The 18854-nt window shown below is 38.3% G+C and overlaps 1 protein-coding gene across 10 annotated transcripts in view; it reads right to left on the bottom strand.

Annotated features, from left to right (window-relative positions):
* LOC138316266 (protein phosphatase 1 regulatory subunit 16A-like) overlaps positions 1-18854 on the bottom strand; it is a 129200-nt gene that overhangs the window by 15428 nt on the left and 94918 nt on the right. For 7 of the 10 annotated variants that reach the window (XM_069257883.1, XM_069257887.1, XM_069257889.1 and 4 more), the window contains exons 8-11: positions 18471-18546; positions 17992-18109; positions 17028-17042; positions 2815-2847 (exon numbers count right to left, since the gene is read on the bottom strand). In XM_069257883.1, coding sequence (XP_069113984.1) covers positions 2815-2847; positions 17028-17042; positions 17992-18109; positions 18471-18546 — 242 coding nt within the window. The remainder of the gene's footprint in view (positions 1-2814; positions 2848-17027; positions 17043-17991; positions 18110-18470; positions 18547-18854) is intronic. The other 3 variants (XM_069257892.1, XM_069257891.1, XM_069257893.1) reach the window with 3 other exon arrangements.

The raw sequence follows: 18854 nt of genomic DNA, 5'->3' as shown, positions 1-18854 counted from the left end.
ATCTATTAATATATTGGACCCACCTGTCTATCTATATCTCCTATATATACTACCCATAAAATATATGAACTCACCCTATAGTCCTATATCTCACCCTATAAAATATTACCCACCTGTCTATAAATATATATCTCTATATATACCTCCTATATAAAATATTGACCCACCCTATCTATATACTTATATCACCTACCATAAAATATTGACCCCCCTATCTATATCTCCTATATCTCTACCAATCATAATATATTGACCCACCCTATCTATATCTCTACCTATATCTCTACCCATAAAATATTGACCCACCCTATCTATATATATATCTCTACCCATAAAATATTGACCCACCTATCTATATCTATATATCTACTACCCATAAAATATTGACCCACCCTATCTATATCTCCTAAATATCTCTACCCATAAATATTGACCTACCCCCTATACTATATCTCCACCCATATCTATATTGACCCACCCTATCTATATAAATGACTATATTGTATCATATATCCACCACCCTATCTATATACTCCTATATCTCCTACCCATAAAATATTGACCCACCCTATCTATATTATATCCATGTAAAATATTGACCACCCTATCTATATATCCTATATCTTGTATCATAAAATATTGACCCACCCTATCTATATTGATATCTATATCATAAAATATTGACCCACTCTATCTATATCTCCTATATCTATACCCATAAAATATTGACCCACCCTATCTATATCTCCTATATCTCTACCCATAAAATATTGACCCACCCTATCTATATCTCCTATATCTCTACCCATAAAATATTGACCCACCCTATCTATATCTCCTAATATATCTCTACCCATAAAATATTGACCCACCCTATCTATATCTCCTATATCTCTACCCATAAAATATTGACCCACCCTATCTATATCTCCTATATCTCTACCCATAAAATATTGACCCACCCTATCTATATCTTCTATATCTCTACCCATAAAATATTGACCCACCCTATCTATATCTCCTATATCTCTATCCATAAAATATTGACCCACCCTATCTATATCTCCTATATCTCTACCCATAAAATATTGACCCACCCTATCTATATCTCCAATATCTCTACCCATAAAATATTGACCCACCCTATCTATATCTCCAATATCTCTACCCATAAAATATTGACCCACCCTATCTATATCTCCTATATCTCTACCCATAAAATATTGACCCACCCTATCTATATCTCCTATATCTCTACCCATAAAATATTGACCCACCCTATCTATATCTCCTATATCTCTACCCATAAAATATTGACCCACCCTATCTATATCTCCTATATCTCTACCCATAAAATATTGACCCACCCTATCTATTTCTCCTATATCTCTACCCATAAAATATTGACCCACCCTATCTATTTCTCCAATATCTCTACCCATAAAATATTGACCCACCCTATCTATATCTCCTATATCTCTATCCATAAAATATTGACCCACCCTATCTATATCTCCTATATCTCTACCCATAAAATATTGACCCACCCTATCTATATCTCCTATATCTCTACCCATAAAATATTGACCCACCCTATCTATATCTCCTATATCTCTAACCATAAAATATTGACCCACCCTATCTATATCTCCTATATCTCTACCCATAAAATATTGACCCACCCTATCTATATCTCCTATATCTCTACCCAATGTACCTTTAAAGTATGGATACAACTAAACCTCTATCTTATTTTATAGCATTCATAAAAATAACAATAGTTATGACAACATGCAGTTCAAATATCAATATCATAAAAGTTAATTCAACAAAAATTGTTTATAAAACCAGAAACATTCATGCAAAAGAAAAACACAGAATATATATAAATAATACAACTTGAATAGCTGCTAGATGCATACTGTTTTAAATACTAAAATATGCTGATGATTTTTTATAAAGCATGTCATTAAATCAAATCTGTAAAGTAGCATTCAGGAAAATATGTTACAACAAGTAACGTTCAAAACTGTATTTCATATCTTCTAAAATTGCATTATAAACTTTTATAGATCTGAACTTTAAATACACATTCCTGTAAATTAAAACTGTTTATAAAATTATCCTTGAATTATGAGTTTCTTTAAAATCCTCGATCTTTTTATGTAATTTTTCTTTTCTTCTTCATTTTTATCTCCCCTTGTCAAACAACTTCATCTTTCCTTCTCCTGGGGGTATAGATGGTATATATACCATTATCTATCATTACAATATCCAGGAATCTCAAGATACCATCTCTCATCTTTCCCTTCTATATAGAGATCAGTAGAAATTGTCACCATACTTAGATTACATATTGACAATCATTATTTCTATCCAAAACCACTGTTTTAATATCTAAATACTACTAAACATCCCATTTGAATTTATCTTTTGTGCTCTGGACACTTCATGTAGCAAATATAGTAAGCACATTTAAAGCACATGTCGGTTATTTTCAATTTTACAGAGTAGAAAAAGAATGATCTTTTACAAATTATAAGTATAGCAAATACTTCAATATCTACTTAACTACATATAAAGCATATATAAATATTTTAGCATATAGATAGTTACATGAATAAAAACATGCAAGTCTTTAGTATGAAACACTGGATATAAAAAGGTAATAAAAACCCCAATCTGTATTATAATGAAGAAGTTAGTATTACTATCAACAATATTGACCAATAAGCTGAAACACCCTCAGAACCATAGGTATTTGAACCAATCAGAACACTGCACATCTACGGCCTATGTGTTTGACTATAGTACCTCAGGTGTTGTTCTTGGTTTGCTCCCTTATGTCTGAAACAAATAGTCCCTCCTTGTATGAGAACATTGAACTAAATTCATGGCATAAAACACTTATAAAGACTACATACATCTAATTGTTAGGTAATGTCAACATTTCAATTTTAAAGGAAAGAAAAAACTACATCTCCATGTGTACTTTAAATGTACCAGCATCTGATACTTTAGTGTTGTTACACCGATATGCTGACCATAAGATAGAGGAGACAACCCAATATCCTAGCCTGGTCCATCAGTAAGACTAGAATCAATATGATTATCTCTATTTTTCAGCTTTTACGACACATATGGGCTCTAATTCTCCATTGATGGTATCTACTACAGCAGCAAGCAGACACTGCCTCCCAGCCCAATCCAGACAAACTCCATTCCATTGGTAGTTTTATCATCAGTAAATTTACCAAATTACAATTTAATTTCAAATTAATTGTTTGTAAAACCCTACATCTCTATTTTCCATCCCTACTAAATAGAGAAAAAATCTGGCTTATAAAATATCTACTAATGACACAGTTTCCTCAAAATGTTTAAGTCCTTCAGGAAAGTTAAAAGGCAATGCTTACGTATGAATTAATGAAATAACAAAGAATAACTCTAATTAATTACTAAAGAATAAGTATAATGTAAAATAATCGTCTGCATATTGACAATGTACATGATTAAAATTTATAAACACCATTGTAAAACAAAGAAATAAAATATCAGAAATTACATGCATTATACATGTATTATTTTGACAGGAATCATTTATTGTTACACTATGAATTAAGTATCAGTCTGCCAGAATCATACAAAATCCTTATATAGTGATTGATGGTATGTGTCCAAAATATAATTTCTGGATTAAAGATGCTCCACCGCCGACACAGCATAAATGATATTCATCACTTGAACAATAATGGGTATTTAATAGTGTATATATATGTCTAATTAACAGAAAAAGTTATATAAAATAATGTATTTTGCTTTTGGTGCATGCGCAATCAGTACTTCATTCCATATAGGATATAGTGCCGCAGAATTTTTTCGGGATGCAATTAATTATTTTTTTTGTAATTTTAACTTGAAGTAAAATTAGAAGCTTAAACTTTTCAAAGGTTATAATGGTGTAAAGTAAGTAACTTTTGTTACTGAAGAAAAATACTAAATCGCCTGCTCCTGTTTTTGATAGTGAAAATATACCGTTTGTCAGCGGTGGAGCATCTTTAAGCAAAATATTTCTTTAGACATTTAACTTATGCCTTTTTCAAGAAGAATTCAGTTCCAACTACACTTTCTTGTGGAATATTAGAAGAGATACACACGTTGTTGAAAGTGCAGAGAAATTATAGCATGTTCAAATTCCTAATATCAAAATTGAAATTATTCACTGCAGCCAAACCTTACAAAAGCCTGAACTTTTTGTGCTGCCACCTACTGGTAGTCTGTGATGTGACTGGACACATCCTTACTGACCAATAATCACCAGTCATTGACATCTGACCAAGGCTATTTGGCTGAGTGGTGTGCAGCCAAATAATTAAGTGGAAAATTTGACTCTCTTCCCCTCAACAACGTACCAATATTAATCAAAATCAGGCTAAAAAGTACATCACACCACACGAGTAGAAATATAAGTTATATAAAACATAAAATGCCCTGTCTGACAGTCTCCATTTATCATAGAACATGATGGGATGCAGAGACATGACAAGCCCATACGGAATGGACAGGAGTACTATCAGTACCCATGTCTCTTAGAGTGCCCTAATGTCCCCATACCCGGTAGGTGCCCTAATGTCCCCCATACCTGGTAGGTGCTGTAATGTCCCCATACCCGGTAGGTCCCCTAATGTCCCCATAATCGGTGGGTGTCTTAATGTCCCCATACCTGGTAGGTGCTGTAATGTCCCCATACCTGGTAGGTGCCCTAATGTCCCCATACCCGGTAGGTGCCCTAATGTCCCCAAACCCATTAGGTACCCTAATGTCCCCATACCTGGTAGGTGCCGTAATGTCCCCATACCTGGTAGGTGCCCTAATGTCCCCATACCTGGAGGTGCCCTAATGTCCCAATACCCGGTAGGTGCCCTAATGTCCCCATACCCGGTAGGTGCCCTTATGTCCCCATACCTGGTAGGTGCCGTAATGTCCCCATAGCCAGATTCCCTAATGTCCCAATACCTGGTAGGTGCCGTAATGTCCCCATACCTGGTAGGTGCCCTAATGTCCCCAAACCCATTAGGTGCCCTAATGTCCCCATACCTGGTAGGTGCCGTAATGTCCCCATAGCCAGATTCCCTAATGTCCCAATACCCGGTAGGTGCCCTAATGTCCCCATACCCGGTAGGTGCCCTAATGTCCCCATACCTGGTAGGTGCCGTAATGTCCCCATACCTGGTAGGTGTCCTAATGTCCGTGTACCTGGTAGGTGCCCTAATGTCCGCGTACCTGGTAGGTGCCCTAATGTCCGCGTACCTGGTAGGTGCCCTAATGTCCGCGTACCTGGTAGGTGCCCTAATGTCCCCATACCTGGTAGGTGTCCTAATGTCCCCATACCCGGTAGGTTCCTAATGTCCCCATACCCAGTAGGTGCCCTAATGTCCCCATACTCAGTAGGTGCCCTAATGTCCCAATAACCAGTAGGTGCCCTAATGTCCCCATACCCAGTAGGTGCCCTTATGTCCCCATACCTGGTAGGTGTCCTAATGCTCCCATACCCGGTAGGTGCCCTAATGTCCCCATACCTGGTAGGTGCCGTAATGTCCCCATACCTGGTAGGTGTCCTAATGTCCCAATACCTGGTAGGTGCCCTAATGTCCCCATACCTGGTAGGTGCCGTAATGTCCCCATATCCAGTAGGTGCCCTTATGTCCCCATACCTGGTAGGTGTCCTAATGTTCCCATACCCGGTAGGTGCCCTAATGTCCCCATACCCGGTAGGTGCCCTAATGTCCCCATACCCGGTAGGTGCCCTAATATCTCCATACCCCTTAGGTGCCCTAATGTCCCCATACCCGGTAGGTGCCCTAATGTCCCCATACCCGGTAGGTGCCCTAATGTCCCCATACCCGGTAGGTGCCCTAATGTCCCCATACCTGGTAGGTGCCCTAATGTCCCCATACCTGGTAGGTGCCCTAATGTCCCCATACCTGGTAGGTGCCCTAATGTCCCCATACCTGGTAGGTGCCCTAATGTCCCCATACCCGGTAGGTGCCCTAATGTCCCCATACCTGGTAGGTGCCCTAATGTCCTAATACCCGGTAGGTGTCCTAATGTCCCCATACCCGGTAGGTGCCCTTATGTCCCCATACCTGGTAGGTGCCCTAATGTCGCCATACCCAGTAGGTGTCCTAATGTCCCCATACCCGGTAGGTGCCCTTATGTCCCCATACCTGGTAGGTGCCCTAATGTCCCCATACCCAGTAGGTGCCCTAATGTCCCCATACCTGGTAGGTGCCCTAATGTCCCCATACCCGGTAGGTGTCCTAATGTCCCCATACCTGGTAGGTGCCCTAATGTCCCCATACCATGTAGGTGCCCTAATGCCCCCATACCCAGCAGGTGCCCTAATGTCCCCATACCTGGTAGGTGCCCTAATGTCCCATTACCTGGTAGGTGCCCTAATGTCCCCATACCCGGTAGGTGCCCTAATTTTCTAATACCTGGTAGGTGTCCTAATGTCCCCATACCCGGTAGGTGCCCTAATGTCCCCATACCTGGTAGGTGCTCTAATGTCCCCATACCTGGTAGGTGCCCTAATGTCCCCATACCTGGTAGGTGTCCTAATGTCCCCATACCTGGTAGATGCCCTAATGTCCCCATACCTGGTAGGTGTCGTAATGTCCCAATACCCGGTAGGTGCCCTAATGTCCCCATACCAAGTAGGTGCCCTAATGTCCCCATACCCAGTAGTAGCCCTAATGTCCTAATACCTGGTAGGTGCTGTAATGTCCCCATACCCGGTAGGTGCCCTAATGTCCCCATACCCAGTAGGTGCCCTAATGTCCCCATACCCGGTAGGTGCCCTAATGTCCCCATAACAAGTAGGTGGCCTAATGTTCCCATACCCAGTAGTAGCCCTAATGTCCTAATACCTGGTAGGTGGTGTAATGTCCCCATACCCGGTAGGTAACTTATGTCCCCAAACCCAGTAGGTGCCCTAATGTCCCCATACCTGGTAGGTGCCCTAATGTCCCAATACCCGGTAGGTGCCCTAATGTCCCCATACCCGTCAGGTGCCCTGATGTCCCCCTACCCGGTAGGTGCCCTAATGTCCCCATACCCGGTAGGTGCCCTAATGTCCCCATACCCGGTAGGTGCCCTAATGTCCCAATACCCGGTAGGTGCCCTAATGTCCCCATACCAGGTAGGTGCCCTAATGTCCCCATACCCGGTAGGTGCCCTAATGTCCCCATACCCGGTAGGTGCCCTAATGTCCCAATACCCGGTAGGTGCCCTAATGTTTCCATACCAGGTAGGTGCCCTAATGTCCCCATACCCGGTAGGTGCCCTAATGTACCCATACCCGATAGGTGCCCTAATGTCCCCATACCTGGTAGGTGCCCTAATGTCCCCATACCTGGTAGGTGCCGTAATGTCCCCTTACCCAGTAGGTGCCGTAATGTCCCCATACCTGGTAGGTGCCCTAATGTACCCACACCCGTTAGGTGCCCTAATGTCCCCATACCTGGTAGGTGTCCTGATGTCCCCATACCCGGTAGGTGCTTTAATGTTCCCATACCCCGTAGGTGCTGTAATGTTCCCATACCCGGTAGGTCCCCTAATGTCCCAATACCCGGTAGGTGCCCTAATGTCCCCATACCAGGTAGGTGCCCTAATGTCCCCATACCAGGTAGGTGCCCTAATGTCCCCATACCAGGTAGGTGCCCTAATGTCCCCATACCAGGTAGGTGCCCTAATGTCCCCATACCCAATAGGTGCCCTAATGTCCCCATACCTGGTAGGTGTCCTAATGTCCCCATACCTGGTAGGTGCCGTAATGTCCCCATACCCAGTAGGTGCCGTAATGTCCCCATACCTGGTAGGTGTCCTGATGTCCCCATACCCGGTAGGTGCTGTAATGTTCCCATACCCGGTAGGAGCTGTAATGTTCCCATACCCGGTAGGTGCCCTAATGTCCCCAAACCCGGTAGGTGCCCTTATGTCCCCATACCCAGTAGGTGCCCTAATGTCCCCTTACCCAGTAGGTGCCCTAATGTCCCCATACCTGGTAGGTGCCCTAATGTTCCCATACCCGGTAGGTGCCCTAATGTCCCCATACCCAGTAGGTACCCTAATGTCCCCATACCCAGTAGGTGTCCTAATGTCCCCATACCCGGTAGGTGCCCTAATGTCCCCATACCCGGTAGGTGCCCTAATGTCCCCATACCCGATAGGTGCCCTAATGTCCCCATACCTGGTAGGTGTCCTAATGTCCCCATACCTGGTAGGTGCCGTAATGTCCCCATACCCAGTAGGTGCCGTAATGTCCCCATACCTGGTAGGTGTCCTGATGTCCCCATACCCGGTAGGTGCTGTAATGTCCCCATACCCAGTAGGTGCTGTAATGTTCCCATACCCGGTAGGTGCCCTAATGTCCCCAAACCCGGTAGGTGCCCTTACGTCCCCATACCCAGTAGGTGCCCTAATGTCCCCTTACCCAGTAGGTGCCCTAATGTCCCCATACCTGGTAGGTGCCCTAATGTTCCCATACCCGGTAGGTGCCCTAATGTCCCCATACCCAGTAGGTACCGTAATGTCCCCATACCCAGTAGGTGTCCTAATGTTCCCATACCTGGTAGGTGCCCTAATGTCCCCATACCCAGGTGCCCTAATGTCCCCATACCCAGTAGGTGCCCTAATGTCCCCATACCCAGTAGGTACCCTAATGTCCCCATATCCAGTAGGTGCCCTAATGTCCCCATACCCAGTAGGTACCCTAATGTCCCCATACCCAGTAGGTCCCCTAATGTCCCCATACCTGGTAGGTGCCCTAATGTTCCCATACCTGGTAGGTGCCCTAATGTTCCCATACCCAGTAGGTGCCCTAATGTCCCCATACCCAGGTGCCCTAATGTCGCCATACCTGGTAGGTGCCCTAATGTCCCCGTACCTGGTAGGTGCCCTAATGTCCCCATACCCGGAAGGTGTCCTAATGTCCCCATACCTGGTAGGTGCCCTAATGTCCGCGTACCTGGTAGGTGCCCTAATGTCTGCGTACCTGGTAGGTGCCCTAATGTCCCCATACCTGGTAGGTGCCCTAATGTCCGCGTACCTGGTAGGTGCCCTAATGTCTGCGTACCTGGTAGGTGCCCTAAGTACCCATAAGTCACCACGTCCTCATAAGTGAGACTTAAGTTACTGTACGGGTCCATGCCCCGTCACTGCCCTTATCATACATTCCAATGAGTGCCCCATATTCTGTTCAAATTCTCAAATTGTTCAGAAATACCTATGTTGTGACTGACAATGATATGTGTATACAAGCTAAAGGCAGTTGTATAGTTATAAGTGTGTATTACAGGACATTCATCTATTAAGTTGTCTGGCAGTTGCGATGTGTTCTAAAACCAACTGGTTTGTAATACAAAGGGAACAAATGCAGCCACCTTCCTGTTAGGGTGAATAAGAAATGCTTTGAAATGTATTCTTTGTGTCCAAGTTTGAACCATTCAGGCTATCCTGCCCATATACACAAGGGGCTGATATATCCAGTGTGTTGATGCAGAGTTATACATTGGAATCAATGTTGCTTGGTCCAGTAGTGGGTTTATTCCCAGTAAATAGTGGAACTGTCTGTCAGGCCAATAGATTGTAGCCATTTCCTATATACAAGTATTCATCCTCAGATCAAAGCTCGTTTGAGCTTGCTTCATAAGCACACAGACTATCCTTCTCTGTCAGACATGATCTCACAAATCTCTATCAAGGCAGGCCTGCTTGGATCAGACAGGCCCTAAGGGCCTTAAACCTCTCCTTATCACTTACAAAAAGCAGAAGTTTGGCATCCGAACACAAGCCAAAAAAACAAAATAACCATTATATTTTCTACTGTGAATTATAATATTTGGCCTTAAACATGGAACCACTATCTTACTGAATAACAAAATAAAATCTTCAAAATATGTACTGATCAGTGGGTTGATGATCTTTGGCCAGGTAAAGTGATAGAACTTCAGTGGAGTGTTCTGAGGTCCTGGGTTCAAACCTTTGTCAGGTCACCAAACGTGGATTGGTGCCAAACTATTTACTGGTGGTGGTATATAGGGCTTTGTGTATCTTTGAAGGGCCAACTCATTGAACACTAGACCCATCAGTAACCATTTAGCTCAATTAGCCCTGGGTTCAAATCTTGCTACTTACTTTTTCTCTCATACTACATTTATTTAATACAATCTTGATTGTAAAGGTTCCACAAAACAAAAATTTCCAAATTAAATGATGTCCTTTTTAAGGTTCAAAAGAACTACAAAGGTCAAAGGTATCCTCTTGGTTAAGAGAGTACCTGGTGAAATAATCTGATACATTAATACACATGCAGCTTTATGATGTTGTAAAGTCATTTCTATTTCTAGCTCCATCCATATTGGCTGTCTGACTTCACATGGTAATATACAACTGATTATACTCTGTCAATATGTAAACAATATTTAACTGATAACTAGCAAGGCAAACTCATGGGGAGGGGTATCTTGTACAAAGCAGCATATCAAGTGTGAGAGTTGTCTCCCCTGTTTTGGGGTACAATAACCTCCCTTTCGTGTATCTCTATGTTAACAAATCAAGGTATGATACCAGGTCTTATTACAGGATAACAGTATATACCTTTGTCATTAGTTTTACTACACATGAATAGCCATGGGTCTATTGCCTAATTCTTATATTCCAAATATGACAATTAAAGGAATCAATGGAAATTGATCCCATTAATTTAATCATTTTACAAATTGGATAACTTTAACACTTCGATACATTGCTTGAAGCTGCTTTGTTAAAGAGGATGGAGAATGAACAAAGAACAGTTGATACCTCAGACTTTATACATAGAAACGCCTTCAGTTCTGGGAGACTAAGTTTGTATTGGAATTCATTTTTTTCCGATAGAACTCATTAAATTATAGGATTCATACACATTGCTGGTAGCAAGTAAACAGATTTCACAAATAATTATCCATGAGATATAGAAATGTGTAGTTAGCACATTTACCCCTAGAGCCAAAGTTAAATCTTGGAAGAGGTTAACGAGTACTATCCACTAATGAAGTCTTCCCTATGTATAAGTCATCTCTCAGATTGAAGAGGCTCTAGCTGTGTATTATAGCTCATCGGCACAATTAAATCAGGACTTCACTGCAATTCAACATCTCAACATTTGATTGGTTATATTCCAGCCCCTTATTTATTTCAAATTAGCCACCCGCGCATGTCTTCTCACGGGTCTTTGACAACAAAATATGGATGGCATTTTTTTCCATCAGATTTGATTGGTTTTTTTTTTTCTTTTTTTTCTTTTGTGTGTGTTACAATTTTACAATAATACAAAATATCTGCACACATAACTACAAATAGTCGCTGATGTGATCCACAACATAATGATGTATCATACAGCTATTAGATGTAGAATGTTTCTAGGGGGGCTGAATCTGGTCCATGAGTGGCTATATTTGAATTTTACTGAGTGACATATGCCATTGAACTACAATGTTTAGCAAGGTAAAAGAGAGGTTAATAACGAAGGAAATGCCTCAGGTTAGGACAAACGGCTGACGCTGCAGCTCAGGAATTCTTTTGAAAATTAATCACATGCAGATGCTATGCTCATTTAAATGAAAGTCTGCTTCAGAAAGGTGTTGAGCGAATCTGTCAGCATATGTTTCTTCATAAGTTATTACTCACATTTTTGGCTAGTTTACAAGATTTTCAGTTTGATTTAGACAATAATTTTAAATACTTTTAAAAGTTGTCAAATTTTTATTTGCCTGCATAAGAAAAGAGCTTATCTAAGCAGATTGAGAAATTGTATAGATGTTTGTCAATATTGATAAAACATTTCATTTTTCACCGTTCCTTGCCAAGGACTTCCATGCTGTTTTATATTTGTTATTTGAGTTCTGATAAAGAGTTATCAACCCCTGTGGTCAAATATTTAATGCTACGCCATTTCTTTGTATGAGGAACAATAAAATAATTTACAATGCTCAATGATGTATTGATGTAACAGTCACTTCAAAAGAACAGATAACTCTAAATCTAAACAAGACAACACAATATTATCTATGAGCAGATGTCAGTATAAGTTTGTCCTAACCTGTGGAACGAGAGAGCGAATGAAGGATGAGATGAGGGGTTTATGGGGGGGGATACCTGTGTGGTTTGTCACTCAGTGAGGTACTGGAACTATATAATGAGGTGGAACTATTAGAGAAGCTGAAAATAAAACACCAAAACTATCGTTAATGAAGGGAGACTACTGCCTACATCATCATATTATCTACCAGGTAAGATGGGACAAAATAAAACATATACTGCCTACATCATCAGATTATCTACCAGGTAAAAAGTGACAAAATAAAACATAAACAGCCTACATCATCATTTTATCTACCAGGTAAAAAGGGACAAAATAAAACATATACTGCCTACATCATCATTTTATCTACCAGGTAAAAAGGGACAAAATAAAACATAAACAGCCTACATCATCATTTTATCTACCAGGTAAAAAGGGACAAAATAAAAACATAAACAGCCTACATCATCATTTTATCTACCAGGTAAAAAGGGACAAAATAAAACATAAGCAGCCTACATCATCATTTTATCTACCAGGTAAAAAGGGACAAAATAAAACATAAACAGCCTACATCATCATTTTATCTACCAGGTAAAAAGGGACAAAATAAAACATAAGCAGCCTACATCATCATTTTATCTACCAGGTAAAAAGGGACAAAATAAAACATAAACAGCCTACATCATCATTTTATCTACCAGGTAAAAAGGGACAAAATAAAACATAAACAGCCTACATCATCATTTTATCTACCAGGTAAAAAGGGACAAAATAAAACATAAACAGCCTACATCATCATTTTATCTCTACCAGGTAAAAAAGGGACAAAATAAAACATAAACAGCCTACATCATCATTTTATCTACCAGGTAAAAAGGGACAAAATAAAACATAAACAGCCTACATCATCATTTTATCTACCAGGTAAAAAGGGACAAATAAAACAACATCATCAACAGAAACAAAACATAAACAGCCTACATCATCATTTTATCTACCAGGTAAAAAGGGACAAATAAAACATAAACAGCCTACATCATCATTTTATCTACCAGGTAAAAAGGGACAAAATAAAACATAAACAGCCTACATCATCATTTTATCTACCAGGTAAAAAGGGACAAAATAAAACATAAACAGCCTACATCATCATTTTATCTACCAGGTAAAAAGGGACAAAATAAAACATATACTGCCTACATCATCATTTTATCTACCAGGTAAAAAGGGACAAAATAAAACATAAACACCTACATCATCATTTTATCTACCAGGTAAAAAGGGACAAAATAAAACATAAACAGCCTACATCATCATTTTATCTACCAGGTAATAAGGGACAAAATAAAACATAAACAGCCTACATCATCATTTTATCTACCAGGTAAAAAGGGACAAAATAAAACATAAACAGCCTACATCATCATTTTATCTACCAGGTAAAAAGGGAACAAAATAAAACATAAACAGCCTACATCATCATTTTATCTACCAGGTAAAAAGGGACAAATAAAACATAAACAGCCTACATCATCATTTTATCTACCAGGTAAAAAGGGACAAAATAAAACATAAACAGCCTACATCATCATTTTATCTACCAGGTAAAAAGGGACAAAATAAAACATAAACAGCCTACATCATCATTTTATCTACCAGGTAAAAAGGGACAAAATAAAACATAAACAGCCTACATCATCATTTTACCTACCAGGTAAAAAGGGACAAAATAAAACATAAACAGCCTACATCATCATTTTATCTACCAGGTAAAAAGGGACAAAATAAAACATATACTGCCTACATCATCATTTTATCTACCAGGTAAAAAGGGACAAAATAAAACATAAACAGCCTACATCATCATTTTATCTACCAGGTAAAAAGGGACAAAATAAAACATATACTGCCTACATCATCATTTTATCTACCAGGTAAAAAGGGACAAATAAAACATAAACAGCCTACATCATCATTTTATCTACCAGGTAAAAAGGGACAAATAAAACATACTGTCTACATTATCAGATTATCTACCAGGTAAAATGGGACAAAATAAAACACATTCTAAAAAGGTAAAAATACAACATATACTGCCTACATCATCATTTTATCTACCAGGTAAAAAGTGACAAAATAAAATACATGAAAGCCTCAAATTAAACATCTTTCTTTGGGAATCCTTTCCTTGATGTTTTTCTTCCATAAATAGAAAATGATATATGGATTTCCTCATTCGTTTTTTTTAATAATCAAACTTACTTGACATCAGTATAAAACATGATTTCTTCTTAAGAAGACTCATTTCAATTTTCAGTCTTGCCCTTACATGAAAATAAATCTGAAAATCTGTTTCATTTTAAACCAAAATATAAAATCTGAAAACATTAACTTTTGTTGTATATCCCTGTATGTTTTTCTACACAAAATCCCACCTGCATAGGTTTGTAAGTTTTGATAACAGTTTTTGTTTGATATCTTAAAAGAAAAAATAAACAAAATTTTTACACATGTCTGTTTCTACATATCAGAGAGAGCAGATAATTCTGATAAAGATGATGGAAAGGATATCGGTGAAAGAGGATAGAAAGGATATCTGTGACAGAGGACAGAAAGGATATCTGTGACAGAGGATAGAAAGGATATCTGTGACAGAGGATAGAAAGGATATCTGTGACAGAGGATAGAAAGGATATCTGTGACAGAGGATAGAAAGGATATCTGTGACAGAGGATAGAAAGGATATCTGTGACAGAGGATAGAAAGGATATCTGTGACAGAGGACAGAAAGGATATCTGTGACAGAGGACAGAAAGGATATCTGTGACAGAGGATAGAAAGGATATCTGTGACAGAGGATAGAAAGGATATCTGTGACAGAGGACAGAAAGGATATCTGTGACAGAGGACAGAGGACAGAAAGAAAGGATATCTGTGACAGAGGATAGAAAGGATATCTGTGACAGAGGATAGAAAGGATATCTGTGACAGAGGATAGAAAGGTTATCTGTGACAGAGGATAGAAAGGATATCTGTGACAGAGGATAGAAAGGATATCTGTGACAGAGGATAGAAAGGATATCTGTGACAGAGGATAGAAAGGATATCTGTGACAGAACTACATTATAACAATCCTGATAAAGAGGATAGAAAGGATATCTGTGACAGAGGATAGAAAGGATATCTGTGACAGAGGACAGAAAGGATATCTGTGACAGAGGACAGAAAGGATATCTGTGACAGAGGATAGAAAGGATATCTGTGACAGAACTACATTATTACAATCCTGATAAAGAGGATAGAAAGGATATCTAACAGAACGATAGAAAGGATATCTGTGACAGAACTATATTACTACAATCCTGATAAAGAGGATAGAAAGGATATCTGACAGAACGATAGAAAGGATATCTGTGACAGAACTACATTACTACAATCCTGATAAAGAGGACAGAAAGGATATCTGTGACAGAACTACATTACTATAATCCTGATAAAGAGGATAGAAAGGATATTTGTGACAGAACTACATTACTACCATATATATATATATATACTGAGGGCAGATCTGATAAAGAGTATAGAAAGGATATCTGTGACAGAACGACAGAAAGGATATCTGTGACAGAACGATAGAAAGGATATCTGTGACAGAACTACATTACTACAATCCTGATAAAGAGGATAGAAAGGATGTTTGTGACAGAACTACATTACTACAATCCTGATAAAGAGGATAGAAAGGATATCTGACAGAACGATAGAAAGGATATCTGTGACAGAACTACATTACTACAATCCTGATAAAGAGGACAGAAAGGATATCTGTGACAGAACTACATTACTATAATCCTGATAAAGAGGATAGAAAGGATATTTGTGACAGAACTACATTACTACCATATATATATATATATATACTGAGGGCAGATCTGATAAAGAGTATAGAAAGGATATCTGTGACAGAACGACAGAAAGGATATCTGTGACAGAAGGATAGAAAGGATATCTGTGACAGAACTACATTACTACAATATATATACATATATATAATGAGAGCAGATCTGATAAAGAGGATAGAAAGGATATCTGTGACTGAACTACATTACTACCATATATATATATAATAAATAAATGTTGAATATCCTTGTGATGGAATTTTAATAGAAAAAACAAAACTAAAACAAATCTGTGATCGATCTCATATATATATATACACCGATATTTCAAAATAAACGAGGCATTTGTTTGTCATAGACTGTCATATGAAATCTAGGTTAATTTAGACACACACTTACAATAGATACACAGTACTTAATTGCTATACATACAGTAAGAAAATAAAGTTTTAAGTAAAGTATACATTATTTTATTAGTAGTCATACATGTATATACTTGTGAAAATAGATTGAAAAATAGTTTCCATGCAAGAATAGGGAAGTACAAGATGAAGGATTATCAAATAAGATTTGCTAATTTAAATCTTTTAGATTCAAATTTTATAAATAGTTGTGTGTTTATTGGGCCTACGCAATATGTGTATTCACAGTTGACTCCTACCCCCTCAGACATCCTACAGCACATGGGTATAGCAAGGTCGTATTTCTAACACTGTGGCTAATGGCTACATATTTTTGTTCTCAATACATTTCATTAATCATAAAAGCATCACCACTTTTCCCTCTTAAACCATTAATGGCCTAATTACTGAAGTGTTTTCTTCATTACATCAAATTACTGTAACAAGAAAAGTCTATATAGGAGTAAGTCATTCCGTCATCTTTCTTATAAAAACAAGTATTAACCATGTTTCATTCATAGTCGGAGAGAGGAGTCAACAGCGAGTATTAATACAAAGAAACTAGGACTTGAAAATAACTGATTATTTGGAGTTACTCACGTGGAGGAAGTACCCCTAAAACAATAAATACCCCCTCGAAATCAGTTACTTCTGAGGAATCAACATCAAACTCTCACAAAAGAAACAATAGTATAGATTAATTGAAGGCGTCCCTTCAACATTTGTATTGCAGAATGTTAAAACAGGAATATCTTAACATCCCCTGTGAGGACTGTTTCCTAAAGGATATGTCTTGATAATTAAATGGTTTGATAAAGAAATAAAACAAAATAATGATGATCAAAAAAATAGATGAAAGGTTCTGCAAAATGTCAAAGCAAAACAAAATAGTAGAAACCCTATGACAGGTATGAAAGTGGGTTTCTAGTAACTCTAGAAAGGTAGCATGAAAACCAAAATGATTTGCTGAAAGCCTGATGATGATTGGTGATACTATATCAGATTAATTGACATGCATATACACAGTTATTGATAGCCTCAGCCATTGTCAAACGCCAGTCCTCTATTTTAGTGGGAGCTAGGTCGTGCTCAGCAGTGCTCTACATCATAGACATCTATAGGAAACAACCGCTCAATCCTCTACCACAAGGTTCTACAAGCAGTGTTCATCTATCTCAAATTGATGTCAAGTTGAATTTATGTCAAAAATATTCTTAATAGACGAGTCAATTTCACTCATGTCAAGATAATTTATATACATCAGCATTATAAATGTGGACTCCATAATGTAAATTTATTGTCAGATATTTTGATGTAAAAAATCCATAAAAGATAAATCAAAATAGAACACCAATTACCAGCTAATAAAACCCTGCCAATAAACAGGATGTTATTACAACAAAAATCCTATCGCCATGGTAACCTACGTGTGGGAGATTTTCCCTCAGGGTAAATCCTGCTATGATCAACAGGTAAGATATTATGGTTAGATTTTGGATAATTACACTCTGTATCCTCTGGATAATTAGATCTCCATTATAACCAATAACCAAGCAATACTTACGATCTTGTATTGTGTTTATGTCGTCGGACATTATCTTTGGATCGACTGGCTTTGTTGTTCTCAATTTCGTCCTTCATATCAAGGATCTTCTGTTTTATTTCAGCATCTTCGCATAAATCTGTAATTTGACACTTAACTATAGAAAATGTTGTACATATGCCAATATTGATAATATATTTATCAATACATTGAATTCACAAATATATAAATTCATGAACCTAATGTTTGCCCCAAATTCTTAATATTAGGTCCCACCTCACAATCCAGAGGTGGAGGGCGGGGCTAGTGTAGAATGTTAGGATACCTAACCACTACGCCACTACAGCCTCCTAAATAAGATAACAATGAGTATTGTTCTACTCATACAAGGTGATTAGCTATGCCAAATTCATTTCAGGATATGAACTACCATGATTTGATAATTTTTATGCTTAATCATGGAGTATATATAAGAAACAAACTATTTAGAAAGATCTTACCAAAAGGGGTTTCTCCATTTTTGGTTTTAGAGTCAATATCTGCACCATTCCTGACAAGTAGTTCAATCATTTCAGGCTGAAATCATAAAGGGTCACATTACAAATACTCAAATCTAATAAACGTTTTAATAACCTTTCAACTTTAGAAAAATAACCATTGCACAGGATTCTTATATTATTTTACTCCCTGTTAACATTAAAAATTTCTCACTTAACTTATATAACTTGTTAACTTTGAAATATATCCCAAACAAATAAGTTGAAAACCATTGTCCTATAAATTGACGATATCTAACACTATGTATATTTTATAAAAGGTGGTCTGATACTTTAACAAAGAACAATGCATATTTCAGTAAATATCAATCTAAATAATCAGCTTCA

Source organism: Argopecten irradians, chromosome 2, assembly GCF_041381155.1.
Source record: "Argopecten irradians isolate NY chromosome 2, Ai_NY, whole genome shotgun sequence".
Classification (NCBI taxonomy): domain Eukaryota; kingdom Metazoa; phylum Mollusca; class Bivalvia; order Pectinida; family Pectinidae; genus Argopecten; species Argopecten irradians.
Note: the sequence above shows the minus strand (reverse complement) of the source record. Positions and strands in the feature narration are given on the sequence as shown.